Source organism: Notolepis coatsorum (genome assembly GCF_963971535.1).
Source record: "Notolepis coatsorum genome assembly, chromosome: 9".
NCBI lineage: Eukaryota > Metazoa > Chordata > Actinopteri > Aulopiformes > Paralepididae > Notolepis > Notolepis coatsorum.
In genome coordinates this window covers 139,395,666-139,414,333 of record NC_140173.1, presented here as the reverse complement: position 1 = coordinate 139,414,333, position 18,668 = coordinate 139,395,666, and the positions used below count along the sequence as shown (strand labels likewise).

The window sequence follows — 18,668 nt, the reverse complement described above, 5'->3', positions numbered from 1 at the left end:
AAAAACAATGGCCTGGCAAAAAAAAAAAATTATAATAAAAAAATATATATTTTTTTTAATCTGTGCAGGCCAGGCCACCGGGAAAACTCCCGGTGCTCCCGATGGCCAGTCCGGGCCTCACCCTGAACAATGGATATAGGACATTGAATGGGCCATAATAATGTCAATTTAGCAATAGAATTTAAAAAGTTATAGCCCTGCAAAGAAGGGGAACTTCTCCATAGACAAACAGAGCTGGCTAGGGATGGTAAATTATGAATTTAACCATGGCGATCAAAGTGTTAAGGTTAGAGTTTGTCTTAGAGAGCATGGCGAGAACGCCAGGTAGTTTGCAGGCTGTTCGACGCGGAAATGGGCAAAGACACAGCTCGTCACGCGATTGGGCAAACATGTCAGTGGCCAATCAGAGAGCGTTTGCCAGAAATGCGGCTAGGTTTGGTAATCACGCAGCGCGCGTAGGCGTGTGGGTAGGTAGAAGGGGACTGCGCGTGCGCCGTGGCTCGCGCTCCTAGAAGCGGCTCTGCGTTCACAGTGTGTTGAGACTGCTGTCAAGTGAACGGTTAGCTCGCTGGCTAGGAAGCAGTACAGACAGAGAAGAGAACGCACGTACTAACCAATGTGTCGAATGAACAGCTTTCTACTTTTTTAACTCAGAAGTGAATTATTAGCCCAACCGGAGTTGTTTCTCTCAAACAAGGGGAAAAGGTCGACGAGAGAAGAGGACCTGAGCTCGGAGATATATTATTATTTTTGGTAGCTAGCGAGCTAGCTTGCCGATGCAATGGTAAGTACCTGCTTAACGTTAGCTCTGTGGCGACGCCAGATTTATTTCCAGCCAAGGGGTTAACTTGGGTTTGTTTAGTTGAATAGTAAATCAGTCATTATACCGTTTGCTTTCGTTAGCTGTCGTTACTACTCTGTGCTGCCGTTAGGGCCGCCCACGGCCTTCTGTAATATAATGGGCCGTTTAAACGTTAACATTACCTTTGATTGATTGATAACTTTATTAACAGATTGCAGAATGGGTACAGTACAGTACAGTACGGCTCAATACACACAATTGTTAAGGGAATGCAGACCAGAGAAAGACGTTTGTCTTGTTTACATCATGGTCTATATGAATTGAAAATGGGGGACCCTGATGGAAACAAGACAAACGTCTTTCTCAGGTCTGCATCCCCTTAACAATTGTATGTATTGAGCTGTACTGTACTGTACCCATTCTGCAATCTGTTAAATAAAGTTTTCATTCATTCATTCATTCCCCCATTTTCAATTCATCAGGACATAATATGACACACACGACATACAGATAGACAGTACTGCTACATCTATACATTTATGACATACCAGATTTGCAACTACAGTACTGTTTGTGATACAAAAAGAGTCCAGAAAAGAGAGTATATATACATTTGACGTAGAAACTGTACATTGGAGGAGGTTGGTTGGGTGGGGGGGTAGGAGGGGGACACTGTACAAGCAAAACTGTACATTGGAATATTGACAACCATACTTGGTAATTTACTGTACATTGTAGGGGGTTGTAGTTAGCTCAGTGGTGAGGAGGTACAATGGTACATACAACATGACTTGTTATTGATCATACAAGGTTGCTCTTACACCTACACTAGACGGGTATTCTGTTGTGTTGCAATCTTAACAAAAACCCTCCCGGATGTATTTATTAATATATGGGTTTATATATCCTTCCTTGACAATGGTTTGGAACCTCGACTCAATGCAGATATGTGAATAGACGACAGACGTGATTGAGAAAGTGTGTGTGTTTGATTGATTGAGTACAGTAGTTGGACGTCGTGTACACCACTACACACCTACTGTACAAGTTTGTTTGAAGTCAAGGCTCATGGGTGTCCTGGAAAAAATGTGTAATTAGCTCAAGGACCTTATAACTGTCTATAGTCATAACGTTACAAATAATTGTAAATATGAGTTGATTTCTATTGTCTTGTTATGCTTTAGAATTCACACTCATAAACGTGCCCCGACTGCTAGCTTTACTACTACACTAATAGCTATTAGAATTATTAACCACAAGAAGAATTTAAGTGCACATCCCTACATGGTCCCTAGAGAACCAATGGTCTGGTCTCAGCTTAAGGTCCCATCGATCAAACCAACATAAACGTTACCCATGCTCTGGTTCCCAGGCCCGAAATCGATTTGGAAGGCTTGGTTTATGAGACGACTTGGGGAGGGAAATGGCATGCATGTAAGTTTCACTTAGGCTATAGGCCAAGAATAGACTGGAAAGCATGGGGACGGTCATGCAGCGAGAGTGAGAGTCTCTAGAGTCTAGACATTTGAAGAAGCGCAATTAAGCCTATCTGCACTATCCAACTCGACATGAATGAACCTCTAAAGTTTCACTGTGCTACACATGGATGGAGCAAGAGGCAGTTCAGAGATATATAAACTCTTAGTTGTTTTCAAACATCAAGTCGGCTTCAGTTGTCTTAGCAATCGTTCATGGTCAGTAAACTGAAAATCATTTTGGTTGACTGACCCGTCCCAGTTTAGAATCATGCGCCATCGTGACCTCATAGGTACCGAGCCAACCATGAATAATGGGTCAAAGCATGTTAGAAAATATGGGAGGACTGGAAATGTGAGCAAAAGCCTTTCAGATGTCAGGCGGCAACATTATTTTCTTTATGGACAAGTCGTACTCGCAGAGTAGATTTGACTTTGCTATCTCACACCACGTAGTTTAGAAATGTCTGACAAGCTCTCTGCAAGGTAGCGCATACACACTGGCGTTTGTTGACATCTAATGTAGGGCTGGACGGTACACGGTATTCATTTATCTTAAAATGTCTATATAAATGCTTCTGAAGGGGTAAACCACTGGGCCTGGCAGCTATTACTGTACTCTTGTATTACTAGGACATATTTCATATAGTACACAGAGGTATTTTAAGAAAATTTATTGTGCAAAACTGCAATAGAAAAATGCAAAACCTTAAGTTACTTCCATCTCTGAAAAACACCTTTTTCATGAAATACAATAAAATCAAGCGACACAAAGTGAAAATAAAAACGACTGCAGGACAGGAGGTTTCTTTCCCTCAAACAACTCAAACACAATAAAACTCCAACATAACTTAACTTTAGTGTACATGTTTGACAACGTAGAGAGAGAGCGAGAGAGCGTGATGTAATGGGTTTGAGTTTGAGGTTAGAGCGCCCTAAGTTGCCGTAGTTGATGATGTCACACCAGGATGTCATTGTCAACACACAGAGTTGGAAACGAGAGCAGCCCGATGGATAAAGCGATATAAAGAAAGGAATAGCGGCTAACGTTAGCCCGCTGCTGCGCTAAAGCAAGTCTCCTCTCAGCCTCCTTAGCCAAATTGAAATGCCCAAACTATATGGCAAGGTCCGTGAGCAAGTGGAGAAAAACTCAGTACAATTAAACACTATGCAACGACCACTACAAATGTCGAGTGAATCGTCAAGTAACATTAACGTCATTGCTAGTGCTGTGACTAGCTGCTCTAGTCTACCGGTCACAAGGTATGAAGGTATAGTCAAAATCCATACCGTAGTGCAAATTCATACCGTCCGTCCGATTCTAATGACACTTTCCATCGTAGACAGGGCGCTTGGCTGATGAACTTTGAGAACTGCTGGAATGCAGCGTTTGTGTTTGCTACTGCCCAGCGGCCCAGCCAATTGTTTACCCTAAAGATTTGAAGCTTTTGATAACAGTGACTGACTGGACTCGCTAAGTAAAGACGCAATCATCTGAGCTAGAGCTGAGGCCAGTAAGCTATGTCGTTATCAGTTAAATACATGGCCTAATTCCTGTAAAGCTGAAGTTATTTTATCGTATTATGCTCAGTAATGAGAGAGAGAGAGATTAATGAACCGTTGAACACATGGCTAGACTTGGAGGAAGGAAACGGGGTGGCACCACAACTGATTAGATGAGCGCACATATGACTTAGTCGCTGCAGCTATTGGATACAGCAGGTGGACTAGTACTGTAGTCTGCAATCATTGTCAGCCACACCCAGGATTTCTCCCTAAATATTGATGGTTCCATTGTCACCCCCTCCACTCACGTCGGTCCGTAACCTTGGCATCATCCTGGACTCCACCCTTTCATTCCTCCCCCATGTGAACCACATAACCAAAACGGCCTTCTAGCACCTCCGGAACATTGCTCGTCTCCGCCCCTCCCTATCACTCTCCACTGCTGAAACACTGGTTCATGCATTCATATCATCAAGACTGGATTACTGTAACAGCATCCTCTACGGTTCACCAACACTATCCTCAATAAACTCCTAATATGTCCAAAACTCTGCTGCCCGCATGCTCACCTCCACCCATCGCTCTGATCACATCACCCCTGTCCTCCACAACCTCCATTGGCTTCCGATCAAATACAGGATACAATTTAAAATACTTCTCATCACATTTAAAGCCCTCAACAACCTTGCCCCTCCCTACCTGTCCGACCTCCTCCACCGTCACACGCCCACCCGTCGCCTTAGGTCTGCTGATGCCAACCTCCTAACACCTCCCACGACCAAGCTCCGGACCTGGGGCGACAGGGCCTTTGCTGCTGCTGCCCCCTCCCTCTGGAATGCCCTCCCCAGCCATATCCGTGATGCAAACACCCTGACATCTTTTATATCAGCCCTCAAACCCCACCTTTTCAATCTTGCTTTTGACCTCTAATGCTGTCAGTTTTATTTTATTTTGTCATAGTTTTGTCTCTTCTACCCATGTAGAGCGTCTTTGGGCACCTGGAAAATCGCTATATAAAATAGATGTATTATTATTATTGTAGTCTGCGCATGAAGCCTAGGAATAAGTCCAATGGAAATAGTTTATGGTGCAGTAATGGTGCTGATTGATGTAGCCTACAGTACTGTTTAGATGAGGTGAGTCACACACACACACACACACACACACACACACACACACACACACACACACACACACATACAGCAGAATGACAGCCAGTTCTTGCCCGGCCTTCATGCAGTAGTGTCATTCAGCTGGACGTCACTCAGCACTGCAGTAGTGTCAGTCAGCTGGACGTCACTCAGTACTGCAGTAGTGTCATTCAGCTGGACGTCACTCAGCACTGCAGTAGTGTCAGTCAGCTGGACGTCACTCAGCACTGCAGTAGTGTCATTCAGCTGGACGTCACTCAGCACTGCAGTAGTGTCATTCAGCTGGACGTCACTCAGCACTGCAGTAGTGTCATTCAGCTGGACGTCACTCAGCACTGCAGTAGTGTCATTCAGCTGGACGTCACTCAGCACTGCAGTAGTGTCATTCAGCTGGACGTCACTCAGCACTGCAGTAGTGTCATTCAGCTGGACGTCACTCAGCACTGCAGTAGTGTCATTCAGCTGGACGTCACTCAGCACTGCAGTAGTGTCATTCAGCTGGACGTCACTCAGCAGTAGTGTAATTTAGATTAGATTCAAATGTATTGTCATCAAATAGCATAAGTAAGTACAGTACAACAAAAATTAAGTTTGTCATCCAACCAGAGTGCAAATCTATCAGTAAAGTGCTATAGTAATGTACACTGTACAGGTGATTAAACTGGGAATAAATATATAAATTAGTACTACTGACTGAGTAATAGTGCTAATCGGATGTATGTACAGAGTTTTAGTGTGAATATGTACAGTGATACAGTAGGGGTGCAGACATTTCTCGATTCTAAGATGCATCGCGATGTGGATGATTCTGCATCGATGCAGTGACGGAACATAATCGATTATTAAAATCAAAATTCTCTCTCTATATATATATACGTATATATTTTTTCTCTCTTGCTAGCTTTTATGTTATTTTACAACGTAGCGCTTTGGGATTTGCTCCACAACTATAAAGCGCCCTACAAATCAAATATATTATTAAAGCTAGTGCTCTGGTCATGCATCCACTCAACTCATAGAAAATACAGCATCAGGCTATTCTAAAAGTATTGATACTAATAAAACGGAGTATTGAACCATTTTTAACAGCTGGGTATCGAGATACCTTTCTAGTATCATGCAACACTAGTAAAGACATTTATTTTGACATTCTGATTTAAGAACTTTCAAAATAAAAGTTAATTTATCTGACTGCTTGTATTAATTGATGAAAAAGTAGCCATGCGCAGTAATATAGATTATAAATTTGAGGATGCAATATATTATTGAGCTCCATCGAGATGCATCGTAGAATCGAATCGTGGACAGCTGAATCGTAATCTAATCGTGAGGCCAGTGAAGATTCACAGTTCTATGATACAGGTATAAAGACATTATTAGGGCCGTCTTAAATACTTCGAAGCTTCGTTCGATGGGCATGGGATTCGAATGGGAAAATAAAAATTGTGTGCAAAATCAACTCTGCCTCTCTTTGTTAACTACAACAAGCAATGCTGTTTGTTATTTAAGATGAGGTCAGACTTGGCACTGACAGATTTGTGTTCATTGTGCTGCTTTTTTAAAGCCTCAAATGACGGCTTACAATATTTCATGAAAGCAAAGTGTTTCGTCTGTCTAAGATTTAAAAAGGTTTAAACTTTACAGCACTGACAAAGTTGAACAAAGTGCTGTACAAGTCTGTCTCACAACATTAAAAATAAAAATATATATATTTTTTTATTTATCTCGAACCTTCAAATTAAAACCGAATCTCGGCCCGAAGCTTCGAATGCCAAAAAAATATTCGAAGGTCAGCCCTAGACATTATGGTATAGTAAGTCATACTGGCCAGCAGTGTAACTAGTAAGACTAGGTAAGGAATATATACAAATGTAGATAGTATCTATCTCTACATATATATGTAAAAAGCATTCTATGCAGGTTATGTACAGAGTACAGACGGATGTGGATATATATATATATATTATACGGTAAGAATAAATATACAGTACTGAACTGAATGAGAAGGTGTGTCCAAACCTTTGGTTGGTACTATATATATATATATATATACGGTATATACTAGGGATGCACCATATTGCTTTTTTGACACCGATACCGATAACTTTATGCTCCTCAAGCCGATAACCGATACCGATAACCGATATTTATTGTATTATAAAATCTTTTTTAATGTATATTCTTTTTTCAACATGAAACAAAACGTATCACAATACAATAATAATACATAAAAAGACTTCCCAGGACAATAACTTAACACCAACTTAAATGTGACCTAACCAGACAACAGAAACAAAAGCCAAGACAACAGTTTTGACTGATAAAGTGACCATATTTATTTTTCCAAATGAAAATTCACAATCCGTCAACAGCTTGTGGTGCATCCAACCTAAGACGCTCGAAGCTTTTTGTTCTTCTTTTTTCAAAGCGGAGCCTTGAAAAAGAGGCTTTGAGTGGACACATCACCACCTCACATCACCACCACAACGGGTCACCTGCGGCATCACCACCGCAGGTGATGCATTGCATTTATTACAAATAGCAAGCAAACTTTTTCCTCTGAAATTCCGAGTACCGACGCGGCCATCTTTGTTGTTAACGTCCGCGCTGCTTCCAGAAACGTGCGTGGCTACGTCACAGCCAAGAAAGGGAGCGCTGGATTTGTGTAAAACGCCCTGTTCCTAAACCACACGCTGTCAGTCGTACCACAGTACTGACAAAACGGGAGGAGCCTACAGTCAAAACAAACGCACTTCATTCCAATTCACCCACACCGCATTTCTTTTTACCAAAAAATATATTATATTATCGGAGCTATTAATAACGTTATCGGGTTTATCGGGATGACGTCATAATTGCTGATATCGGCCCGATAATTATCGTGCATCCCTAGTATATACAGCATTATTGTACATGCTATCATACAGACTTAATATGGGTTATATGCAGGTGTATTAAATAGGTATATAGAAGGATTATATGCAGGTATATTCAGACATATATATATATCCATATAATATTCAGCAGTAGTGTGACTCGGCAGTAGAGCTGTCCCTGAAGCCTGTTTTTGGGATTCGAACTTCGCCAGGGTTTTTCGAACGGACGTTCAAACCATCGCTTTACTTTTTAATCATGCAAAAAAAAATCTGGTTCAGTACTGTCAAGTCTTGACTTTAATAATAATAATAATATTCATTTATATAGCACCTTTCATACACTGAGTGCAACTCAAAGTGCTTAACAGAGACAGCTGGCACATAGTGCACATTAATGCATATAACGTAGCGCATATTGTTGTGGTTATTAAGAGTAGAGTAGTACCTACTTACTGCTCACGGGAGGCTTCAATAACGTTTGGATGATAATCCATTTTGTGAATCCATTTGTTGAAACAACATCTTTGTTGGCCGGCGGCTCCTGCTATCTTTTTTTTTTGTATCCACCTTTTCTCCTTATTTTTCTATTTTTCTCCCATCCCAATTTCGTATCGCCAATTCTCCCCTCCCCTGTCTTGAACGTTGCTAGACTATGCCTCCCACTGGTCGGCTGTAGTGAGGATAGAAGCCTTGCATCACGTGTCCCCTCCGGTACAGGTACACGAGGAGGCAGCCTGTCGCATCTTTTCACCAGACAGCGTGGACTCTCAGTGGCGAGGAGTAACGCGTGGGAGGCTCACGCTGCCCCCGATACTTCCTGTCTCTGCTGTGCAGGCGTCACCCAACCGACTTGTAGGAGTCGCTGTCCACAACGTCCGATCCCCACCCATCGACTTTCCACCCGCTACCTCTGCCAATTGAGATAGTATGATGACTGGCCCAAGCCGCAGGCAATGCCGACTCTGGGAGTCGAGACCGGAGTCTCTTGCATTGGTGACGAGCGAAATCTCCGCTACGCCACCCAGCCGCCCCCGGCTCCTGCTATCTTAACGTTGGCAAGCTAAACGTGTTAGTTAGTCTGACTTAATTAACATGCATAACATACCAGGCTGTACAGTGTAACGTTAAGTAACTTGTGTTCCGCTGGGAAAGTTCAGCATCACTGCATACACTTGGTTTAATGAATCCAAAGTACGTCCATTCGGAAATGTTGTATTATGAAATAAGACGGGCGAGTGTGAGTCACTCAACTCTCTCTTTTTTGCATGATTGATTCATTTCCTGATAATGTATGATGGTGACCCCTCCTCATCTCACTAGACTGTGATATTCTTATATATGACATTGACATTCTGATATATAATTTTTGTGTAAAAAAAAAAAAAAAACAACGAAAAATTAAAAAGCAGAGGTTCAAACCCATTAATTAAGATTCGAATGCCAACGTAACGAACGAAGGTCCAAAGTCTGAACGTTCGAACGTCTGTGCTCAGCCCTACTCGGCAGTGGTGTAATTCAGCAGTAGTGTGACTCAGCACTGCAGTAGTGTAATTCAGCAGTCGTGTAATTCAGCTGCCTAATTGCTGCATTCTGCGCTTATGGTGGCTCTAGTCATAGGTCTGAATACCTGATACGGAGCGTCACTGAGCTAATTGAGCAATTCAACTACTAGTCTGCTCATGTCCTTTTTAATTGTGTCATGCTCTGACGGTTTAAATGGTCATATTCCCGTTGTGGGCTATATTTTGAGGTGCCTTTTTTAATCATCATACTGTATAGTAAAGAGCCTATGTCAAAACATCTTTCAAATGTGCAACCAAAAAAATCACCATATATTGTTGTGGCTCATGTTGGCAGTCATTGCCACCAACATGTTGCCGTCATTTGTCCTCCACTCCAGTGAATAATTTATAAATTTCTCACATGAGTAATTTAGCAAGCTTCTGGATGATGGTCAATGGCCAATTTATTTTTGGCTCCACTACTCAAAATGAGCCTCCCTTCTTACATAGTCTGTTTTCTTGTGCACATATTAAAGAGTTTCAACTGTTTATGGGGCGACAGTGGCTCAGGAGGTCGAGCAGTTGTCTGGTAAACGTGTGGTTGACTCCACTGTTGGTGTGTGAGTGAATGTGAGGCATATAGTGTAAAGCGCTTTGAATAAAAACGCTATATAAATGCAGTCCATAACTGTTTGCCTTTAAAGATAGACACTGTCCCTTGGTGGGTGTTTAGTTTCAGGCCTATTTGTGTGGATTGATTCAGGGTATTTTCCCCCTTCCTCTCTCTCTCACTTGCTCCAGGCCGGACTCTCTCGTAGCCCTTCAGGCCTTTTCTCTTTCTCTGCCATTCTGCAAAACCAAAACTTTGTCACAAATTTCACCAAATAATAATAGAAATAATAAGCTTAAAGGAACACGCTAACATTGTTGGAAATGCGCTTACCGACTTCTCCAGAGTTGGACAAGAAAACCGATATACCAATGGTTTGTTTTGGCCTGTTCCTTTTAAGTCTTACTGAGGCCTTGTGACTAAAATGGAGAAACCTTAAATAGCTTCAATAACAATGTTCCTCAAGGGATCAGCTAGAAAAGTTAATGTCAATCAATTAAAGAGAGAGATTTTTCAAGAGCAGCATTTTGACTCCTCATAATTGTCGTCACCTCATTGTATCATGGTAATGTTGGCAGCTGACTCGTTAGCTAGCAAGCAAACAACAGTAACATTCTGTTAACATCAAACAGTCTAAAGTTACCTAGTAATGTTAAAATTAACACAATTAAGCTTAACTACCTCGTTGACTTTAATTACAGTAACAACAAGAGTATAACACACTGGGATGGCTTATTTGAGTCGGCTCTTTCTGAGGAAGGCAGCATTCATTCGATTGAGTCAATGAAAGCTTTTCAACTAATTTGAAGCAGCCAATAGGAGGAGCTTGACGGCAATGTTTGCTCTCTCATAGGAAATTGTTGTGGTTTGAATGCCTCATCAATAGCTGCAGGAGAGCAACGAAACAGCCATAGAAATAATATAATTCTTTGGAAACGGTATCATATTTATGTCTATATTTATGTCTAACTTTTCACTTTTTCGGCTGAATGTGTTATTACATGCTATTTTCGGCCAACATTTCTGTGCATCCCTAGCTGTAACCTCTAACGGCTTAGTACTTTTAACAAGTGTGTCTGCATCTCCACCTTGCTCACTAGCTAGCTCTCTGATGTCAATGCAGTTTTGTGAGTTGTTGGATGTTATTTTCATGGTACACTGCAGCGTTTACAAGCAGAGTAGATCCATCCCCCATTAGTACCATCCTCAAAGCACATCAACCCCAGATGGAACATTCAGAAAACCTCACGTGGGTCTCTGAAATTAAGCGTAAAGAAAGAAATGTTTGACACACACACAAGGTCTTCTCCTTCAGCCTGTGTGAGAGATGTCCTCCGGTAGTGACTGGACTAACGTAGACCTGCTGTGTGTGCTTCCAGGCCTACCCACATGTCCTAGATGAGGTGAGGCACCTCCACCTGTGAAGCCCAAGATGAGTGAAGTCCAGGCCACGGTGGAGTTCTCTCTGGAGCTCCACAAGTTCTACAATGTAGACCTGTTCCAGAGAGGGTGAGTAGTGCTCCTGTATATAGGACTCCTAATACTCCTTGTTTTCCATTTCACTGTGATTGGTTGCTCGCCTTTCAGGCATTTAAAACGGATGACCTGAAAGCCCTTAACACATTGAGTGCCAGCAGGGGGCGCAGTATTTATCGCCTGAATGCCAGCCTTTTGGGACTGATTTTCCGATATTTCATGATTTTCCCGGAGCTATTTCTATATTCTATATTATGGCTATGTGTCTAATACGCCTGTCGCTTATCAATGACTTGCTTGCAGTCAACATGTACTTAACGGATTGTTTTTTCATCGGTACATTTCCGTTTTATACAGTTTTGAAAAACGGACATTTTTGAAAATGTCTAGAAAAAAGAAAAGATTCTGCAGGAATCGCCCCCTTTAGTGTAATACACACAACACATTGTCATTTTCCGGCTGATTTATGAATCGTTTTCAAATAAACGCTAGATTATCGATAGTATATGTGTACTTATGCACGCTAGAGAAGCAGGCTGAAAAATCGATTATCTATGACCTGGTCAGCGCTAACGTCAAATACACACATACACACATAGGGGACACTTTGTGAAATATGTGAAAAAAACATCTGATTACCCCAAGACTGGTAAAATAGATTCCTTACCTCAGATCGGATGTTCTGCAAAAAGATGATTCCAATTCCTGATCGCCATTCCAAATATCGATCGCGTTTATTGATCCAACGCTGGGTGGTCGAAAGACATATTCCACCCCCCCCCCCCCCATGCGTTTCATTCAGTCCAATCCAATGGGGTGCAGTACCATCCGGAGAGACGATAGGTGGCGGTACTTTCCCTGTTCGAGCTCAGACAGATCCCCACTGGTAACGTGAGGCTATATTGATGAAACATTTATGGAAATCGATACAAAAAAAAAAAAGATTTCTCGTCGGCTGGCACTCAACGGTTGGCATGAACTAACGAGAAATCTCGTCGCTGGCACTCAAAGTGTTAATGGTGGCCGGGTTGACAAACGGGCTGTAACCACGACCTGTGTTCTGTAACCGGGTCACCTACCTGACCGCTATTGTCTGTAAAGAAATGCTTAGCATTTAGGCCAAGGATAGGGCTGCAACAATGACTACAATGTTGCAGCACTGGGAGGCATGTTATGAGGTTCAAAAACAGGTAGGTTGTCAGCAACAGGAACAACCTGTACTGTAATCGAGACCAAGGACAAAATCAGTAGCCTTTTGTGAGTTGACCCTCTTCAGAGGTAAACAACCGCAGCAAAATGGCGTTAAACCCTGTTTTCACTGACCTTCCTCTGGCCTAAACCATGAGTGTGTTTTGAAAGGTGCACACATTGCTTGGCCCTGCTGACAGTGGGGAGGAGTCACATGCTGCAGATCTCTATCACGTCACACTGATGCCAATCATCAGTTGGACTCTTTGTTCAACCGTTGCATCACTCATCTCTCAAGTTCACATTCCTGTGTGTTTCTGGTCAGTTACACTGTAGTCGGAGTGGCCCTGGTGTGTTTCTGGTCAGTTACACTGTAGTCTGAGTGGCCCTGGTGTGTTTCTGGTCAGTTACACTGTAGTCTGAGTGGCCCTGGTGTGTTTCTGGTCAGTTACACTGTAGTCTGAGTGGCCCTGGTGTGTTTCTGGTCAGTTACACTGTAGTCTGAGTGGCCCTGGTGTGTTTCTGGTCAGTTACACTGTAGTCAGAGTGGCCCTGGTGTGTTTCTGGTCAGTTACACTGTAGTCTGAGTGGCCCTGGTGTGTTTCTGGTCAGTTACACTGTAGTCTGAGTGGCCCTGGTGTGTTTCTGGTCAGTTACACTGTAGTCTGAGTGGCCCTGGTGTGTTTCTGATCAGTTACACTGTAGTCTGAGTGGTTCTGGTGTGTTTCTGGTCAGTTACACTGTAGTCTGAGTGGCCCTGGTGTGTTTCTGGTCAGTTACACTGTTGACCCTGAGTGGCCCTGGTGTGTTTCTGGTCAGTTACACTGTAGTCTGAGTGGCCCTGGTGTGTTTCTGGTCAGTTACACTGTAGTCTGAGTGGCCCTGGTGTGTTTCTGGTCAGTTACACTGTTGACCCTGAGTGGCCCTGGTGTGTTTCTGGTCAGTTACACTGTTGACCCTGAGTGGCCCTGGTGTGTTTCTGGTCAGTTACACTGTTGACCCTGAGTGGCCCTGGTGTGTTTCTGGTCAGTTACACTGTTGGCCCTGGTGTGTTTCTGGTCAGTTACACTGTTGACCCTGAGAGTGGCCCTGGTGTGTAAGGCTGACTGCTGAACAGGAAACAGGCTGCGGTCTAGATTCCATCATCTGAGCTCCCAGGAAGCCGGCTCACTTCCTGCTCCATCACGGTGCCGGACCGGTGCATCTTGTAGCATTTTAATCGTCCTGAAGTATACATTGACCGTCTCAAAATATACGTGTATTTTTATTGTATTATTCTTTTTTTACATGATCTTGACTCAGATATAGACATAATCTATGATCATGTTTGGATACTCAATGAAAATCATAAATTAAATTGAAATTGAGAAAAGGCTATTAAACTAATGGCGAGGCAATGACGTATAACTGATGCCTTCTGAAATAGAAAAGTTGAAACTGAATTGAAATATCCAAATAGTTTGGGCCAGTCCTAAGTTAGTTACACTGTGTGCTTGTTGACCAAATTCCAATACAGTGTTGGAATTTAGAGCCAGCTGTGTTTGTTGACGGACTCAGTTACAAGCCAAATAGCCAATCTAAGTGATCAAACACAATACAAAATAATAATGTTGCTTGTGCAAGGCTATCTTTACTGGACACTGTCTCTCTTTCTCTCACTCTTTCTCTCCCTCCCTCTCTTTCTCTCCCTCCCTCTCTTGCTCGCTCTTGCTTGCTCTCTTTCTCTCTCTCACATGCTGTCTTATGCTACCCCACCCCCACTGATTCACTGAAAAACTCTGCTACAAGGATTTTATGATGTGTGATAGAGCAGAGATTCAGACATGCAAATCCACTATATCTATAACATTCTTTCTATCTCAAGCGAAGCTTGATGGAGCGAAGTACAAACAAATGCATGCGGACACACACACACACACGCACACACGCGCACACGCACACACACACACACACACACACACACACACACAGTGCAGCAACATTATAATGAATGAAAAAGTTTATTTTTGAACATGTATTGTATTCTTCACCTTCCTCCAAACAAATCATTATCAAGCTCCTTCAAACAGAACAATCATAATGAAAAAAGAAATTATAAACAAAAAGTCAAGAGCAATGTAGTTAGTTAGTTATGTTCAAAAAAGGAGTAGAGGGAAGCTAAGCTTATTGATCCATACCCCCTTACATTTAAATATTTTCTTCCATAAATTTTACTTGATATAACATACATTAGTATAATACATTATATAATATACTTTTACTTATAGTACAAAAAGAAAACTTGAGTCGCTTGACAGCAGTAAATACAATACAACAATACATAACACAATATGACAACTTCGTTTATCCGCATTACGCATTTCTATATTTCTCTAATGTGTATTTTTTAAGCTGCTTTTTAAATTGTGCAATATGTTTATTCCTGGTTACTAATGGTTAGAAGCCCATATAAATCATTAATGATCATTAGGGCTGACCTTCGATTTTTTTTTGTGAATTCGAAGCTTCGGGGCCGAGATTCGCTTTTAATTCGAAGCTTCGAGATAAAAACAAAAAAAAGTATTAATTAAAAGGTTTTAATTAAATTAAAAATTTTCCCACGGCGACTATGGATATGGAATTTCTTTATTTAATTAAAATGTTCACAACAACATGGATGCATGTACTCTGCCAGCATGTTTAATATCCATAATACTAAAGGTTTGACTAAGATCTTTATGAAATTTTATTGTAAAAAAGAAAAAAGAAAAAAAAACGTTTTTTTAACTCATAAAATAAATTGGGTCGCACCTAAATCGGCAGGGTTGGTCGGCAACCGGGAACCAAACTTTTTTTTTTAGGCCCAACTGGCACTCAACATTGAACTACACTGGCACTGTTTGCAGATGTACTGTTATGAACTCAATGTACGCCAGACCCGAATAAAGTTGGGTTAACTCGCCGACGCTTGAGCGCCAAACCCGAGAAAAGTCGGGTTTTCATCGTTATTTCTTTTATTTGATATTTCCATTCATTATCCATCCAGGGAGCCTGGTGTTATCATTGGGAATGGGTCTGAGATTGCAAAAGTCCAATACCACCACCTGGTAGGTTGCGGCCGGTATTGCACATCCTTTGAAACTCTGTGTATTCGGGTGTGCGTCGACTATATAGGTCCGGGTGGACTTTTCCTTGTCGGGCATGATGAGCGGTTATAACGCATGGATTTATAAGAATCAAACACTCCCGATTCATGTTCTTTGATGGATTATGTTGCCGACACGATCGACATCAATACTTGGAATGGCGATCAGATAATTGGAATATTATTTTTGGGGTACATCCTAGTCAAGGTAAGGGCTATATGTTATCAACCTTGCGTTGATCCAAGAATTCCTTCATTGTGATCGGAGCGTATGTGTGTAATGTACTGTGTAACGTATTCCACATAAAAAAAAAGCCCCCCCCCCCTTTTCATGCATTCATGATTAAACATAATACCTATAATCTAGATTTGATTTGAGAATAGTAGCTAGTCCAGGCAAGAAACGGCAACGCTTATAGTAGAATACACGCATATGGCTATTACACAGCCTTTTGGGAATTACCTAGACCACTCAAAAACTATACTTATATTCACCACAGTATAAAACAAGAATGTATGGATGAATTTTTTTTTCTTTTTCACATATTGAACGATAGATACTCGATGTCAAATGGGCAATAGTATTCTATCCATAGCTATAATATATAATATAGTTTTAGCCCTGCAAACACAGCCATGTATTCCTATACTTTAAAGCGTTGGCCTTTTAACTAACACAGTACACAGCGCCCTCTGGCGCTGATTGAGTTAAATATAGTTAAAACATAATTTTTTATATTGTTTTTTTTTGGGTTAAATCCAAAGGAAAAAAAATCTAAAATCAGAGAAATCCGAAAACGGGACAATGAAAAACCAAGAAATCCGAAAACAGGAAAAGATAAAAACGGATTTCATAGGGCCCTAGTTAAGGCGAGTTAATAAATTCACTCTGAAAATCTGCTCCGCTCTGATAAACTGACTCTTTGGTCAGAGCGTCCAGTGTGCACTCTGAGCCCTCAGAATTTCCGAACAACTTGAGTGCGCTCGCTCTGACACTGGTTGTAAATAGTTATGAGTGTTGTATGTGCCTCCCTGTATTGTAAACAGTTCATATGTGTGTTGTCACTACTGTATGTATAATTGTAAATAAGTTAATTTATGTGTTGTAAATAAATATTATTTTATATATATATATTTATTTACCTAATTTATGTGCAATCGTTTCATTTCAGCTCAGTGTGTAGAGAAATGCACCGATACTAACAACCGCCTTACTGCACGCGTCTATGACGACACTGTTGACACCCCGCGACAACACTAGTAGTTTTGGGGGGCCTACCACCCCCCCTGAAAAAAATCCTAGGGAAAACAATGGTAGTAGATTGTCAAGAGGCTCATCCTGCAGTGTCTCGGTGTCCTATTCAGTCTCAGCTCTGACAGCAGGTCCTTAACGTAACTCTACTGCTTCGTAAACTAGCATCATGTATATGAATTTTGCGATCACTTAATTTAAATATGATTATTTATGCAGTATGACCAGCTGTCAATGTAAGTTTGCTTAACTACAACCGACCACAAGCTCTCACCAACAATATGCTTTACTCTTATATCGTCCCTGAAGCGTTATTTTTTTTCCTAGACGCATTTCTCGGAGACGCTCTCTGATTGGCCACTGACTGACGCTCGCTGATTGGCCACTGACATGTTTGCCCAATCGCGTGACGAGCTGTGTCTTTGCCCATTTCCGCGTCGAACAGCCTGCAAACTACCTGGCGTTCTATCCCCATGCTCTAAGACAAACTCTAACCTTAACCAACTTCGAAAGAGTGCCTAAGCTTAACCAGTGTAGAAACGGGCGTCGGCCAATCAGAGAGCGTCTCCGAGAAATGCGGCTAGAAGAAAAAAATAACGTGTCCCTGAAGGGTCCCAAAAAACGACAACGTGCTTTATTTGTAGTTAAAACAAACGTAGAACGAAAACTGCCAAACAAACACACAAGAACAGATTGCTCCCAACCGTGTCACTGCACTGAGCTGCACTAACCTCTCACTGAGCACTGAGCTGCACTAACCTCTCACTGAGCACTAAGCAACCCCTCTACTACTACACAGTACCATTATATTGTATCAATATCTCTCTTGACTTCCACAGACGACCAGTACCATTATATTGTATCAATATCTCTCTTTAGACTTCCACACAGACGACCAGTACCATTATATTGTATTAATATCTCTCTTTAGACTTCCACAGGCGACCAGTACCTTTATACTGTATCAATATCTCTCTTTAGACTTCCACAGGCGACCAGTACCTATATACTGTATCAATATCTCTCTTTAGACTTCCACAGGCGACCAGTACCTTTATATTGTATCAATATCTCTCTTTAGACTTCCACAGATGACCAGTACCTTTATATTGTATCAATATCTCTCTTTAGACTTCCACAGGCGACCAGTACCATTATATTGTATCAATATCTCTCTTTAGACTTCCACAGACGACCAGTACCTTTATATTGTATCAATATCTCTCTTTAGACTTCCACAGGCGACCAGTACCTTTATACTGTATCAATATCTCTCTTTAGACTTCATATTGTATCAATATCTCTCTTTAGACTTCCACAGGCGACCAGTACCTTTATACTGTATCACTGGACTTGAGGGAGGAGTGTCTATGTTCTTCACTCATTGATTGCATGAATGAAGGAGTTGTCTAAAACCATATGACGTCAGAAGACAAACGCAGGACATGGCTGCCTGTGTGGACTGTGGATACAGCTTCTGTCTGCCACACAACAATGCCCCCCCCCCCCCCTCTCTCCCTTTAGCCGGTGAATTCAACGTACCGTGGGGAACGGAAGAGCTCGGGGGAAGTATGACAATATCACCACATTGTTGAAACGACAACACAGCTCGGGTGCAAGTAGCCTTCAAACATCTGGACATTTTTCCTTTCTCACTGCTACATACATGGTGATACTTCTTCACTGTGCCGAGAGCTCTCCATCTG

The 18,668-nt window shown here is 41.8% G+C and overlaps 1 protein-coding gene across 1 annotated transcript in view; it reads left to right on the top strand.

The window, feature by feature from the left end:
- Positions 1-576: 576 nt before the first annotated feature.
- fam135a (family with sequence similarity 135 member A) overlaps positions 577-18,668 on the top strand; it is a 68,966-nt gene continuing 50,874 nt past the window's right edge. Inside the window, exons 1-2 of the mRNA XM_084321620.1 lie at positions 577-784; positions 11,302-11,431. Of these exons, the coding sequence (XP_084177746.1) occupies positions 11,355-11,431 (77 nt within the window). The 5' untranslated portion in view covers positions 577-784; positions 11,302-11,354. The remainder of the gene's footprint in view (positions 785-11,301; positions 11,432-18,668) is intronic.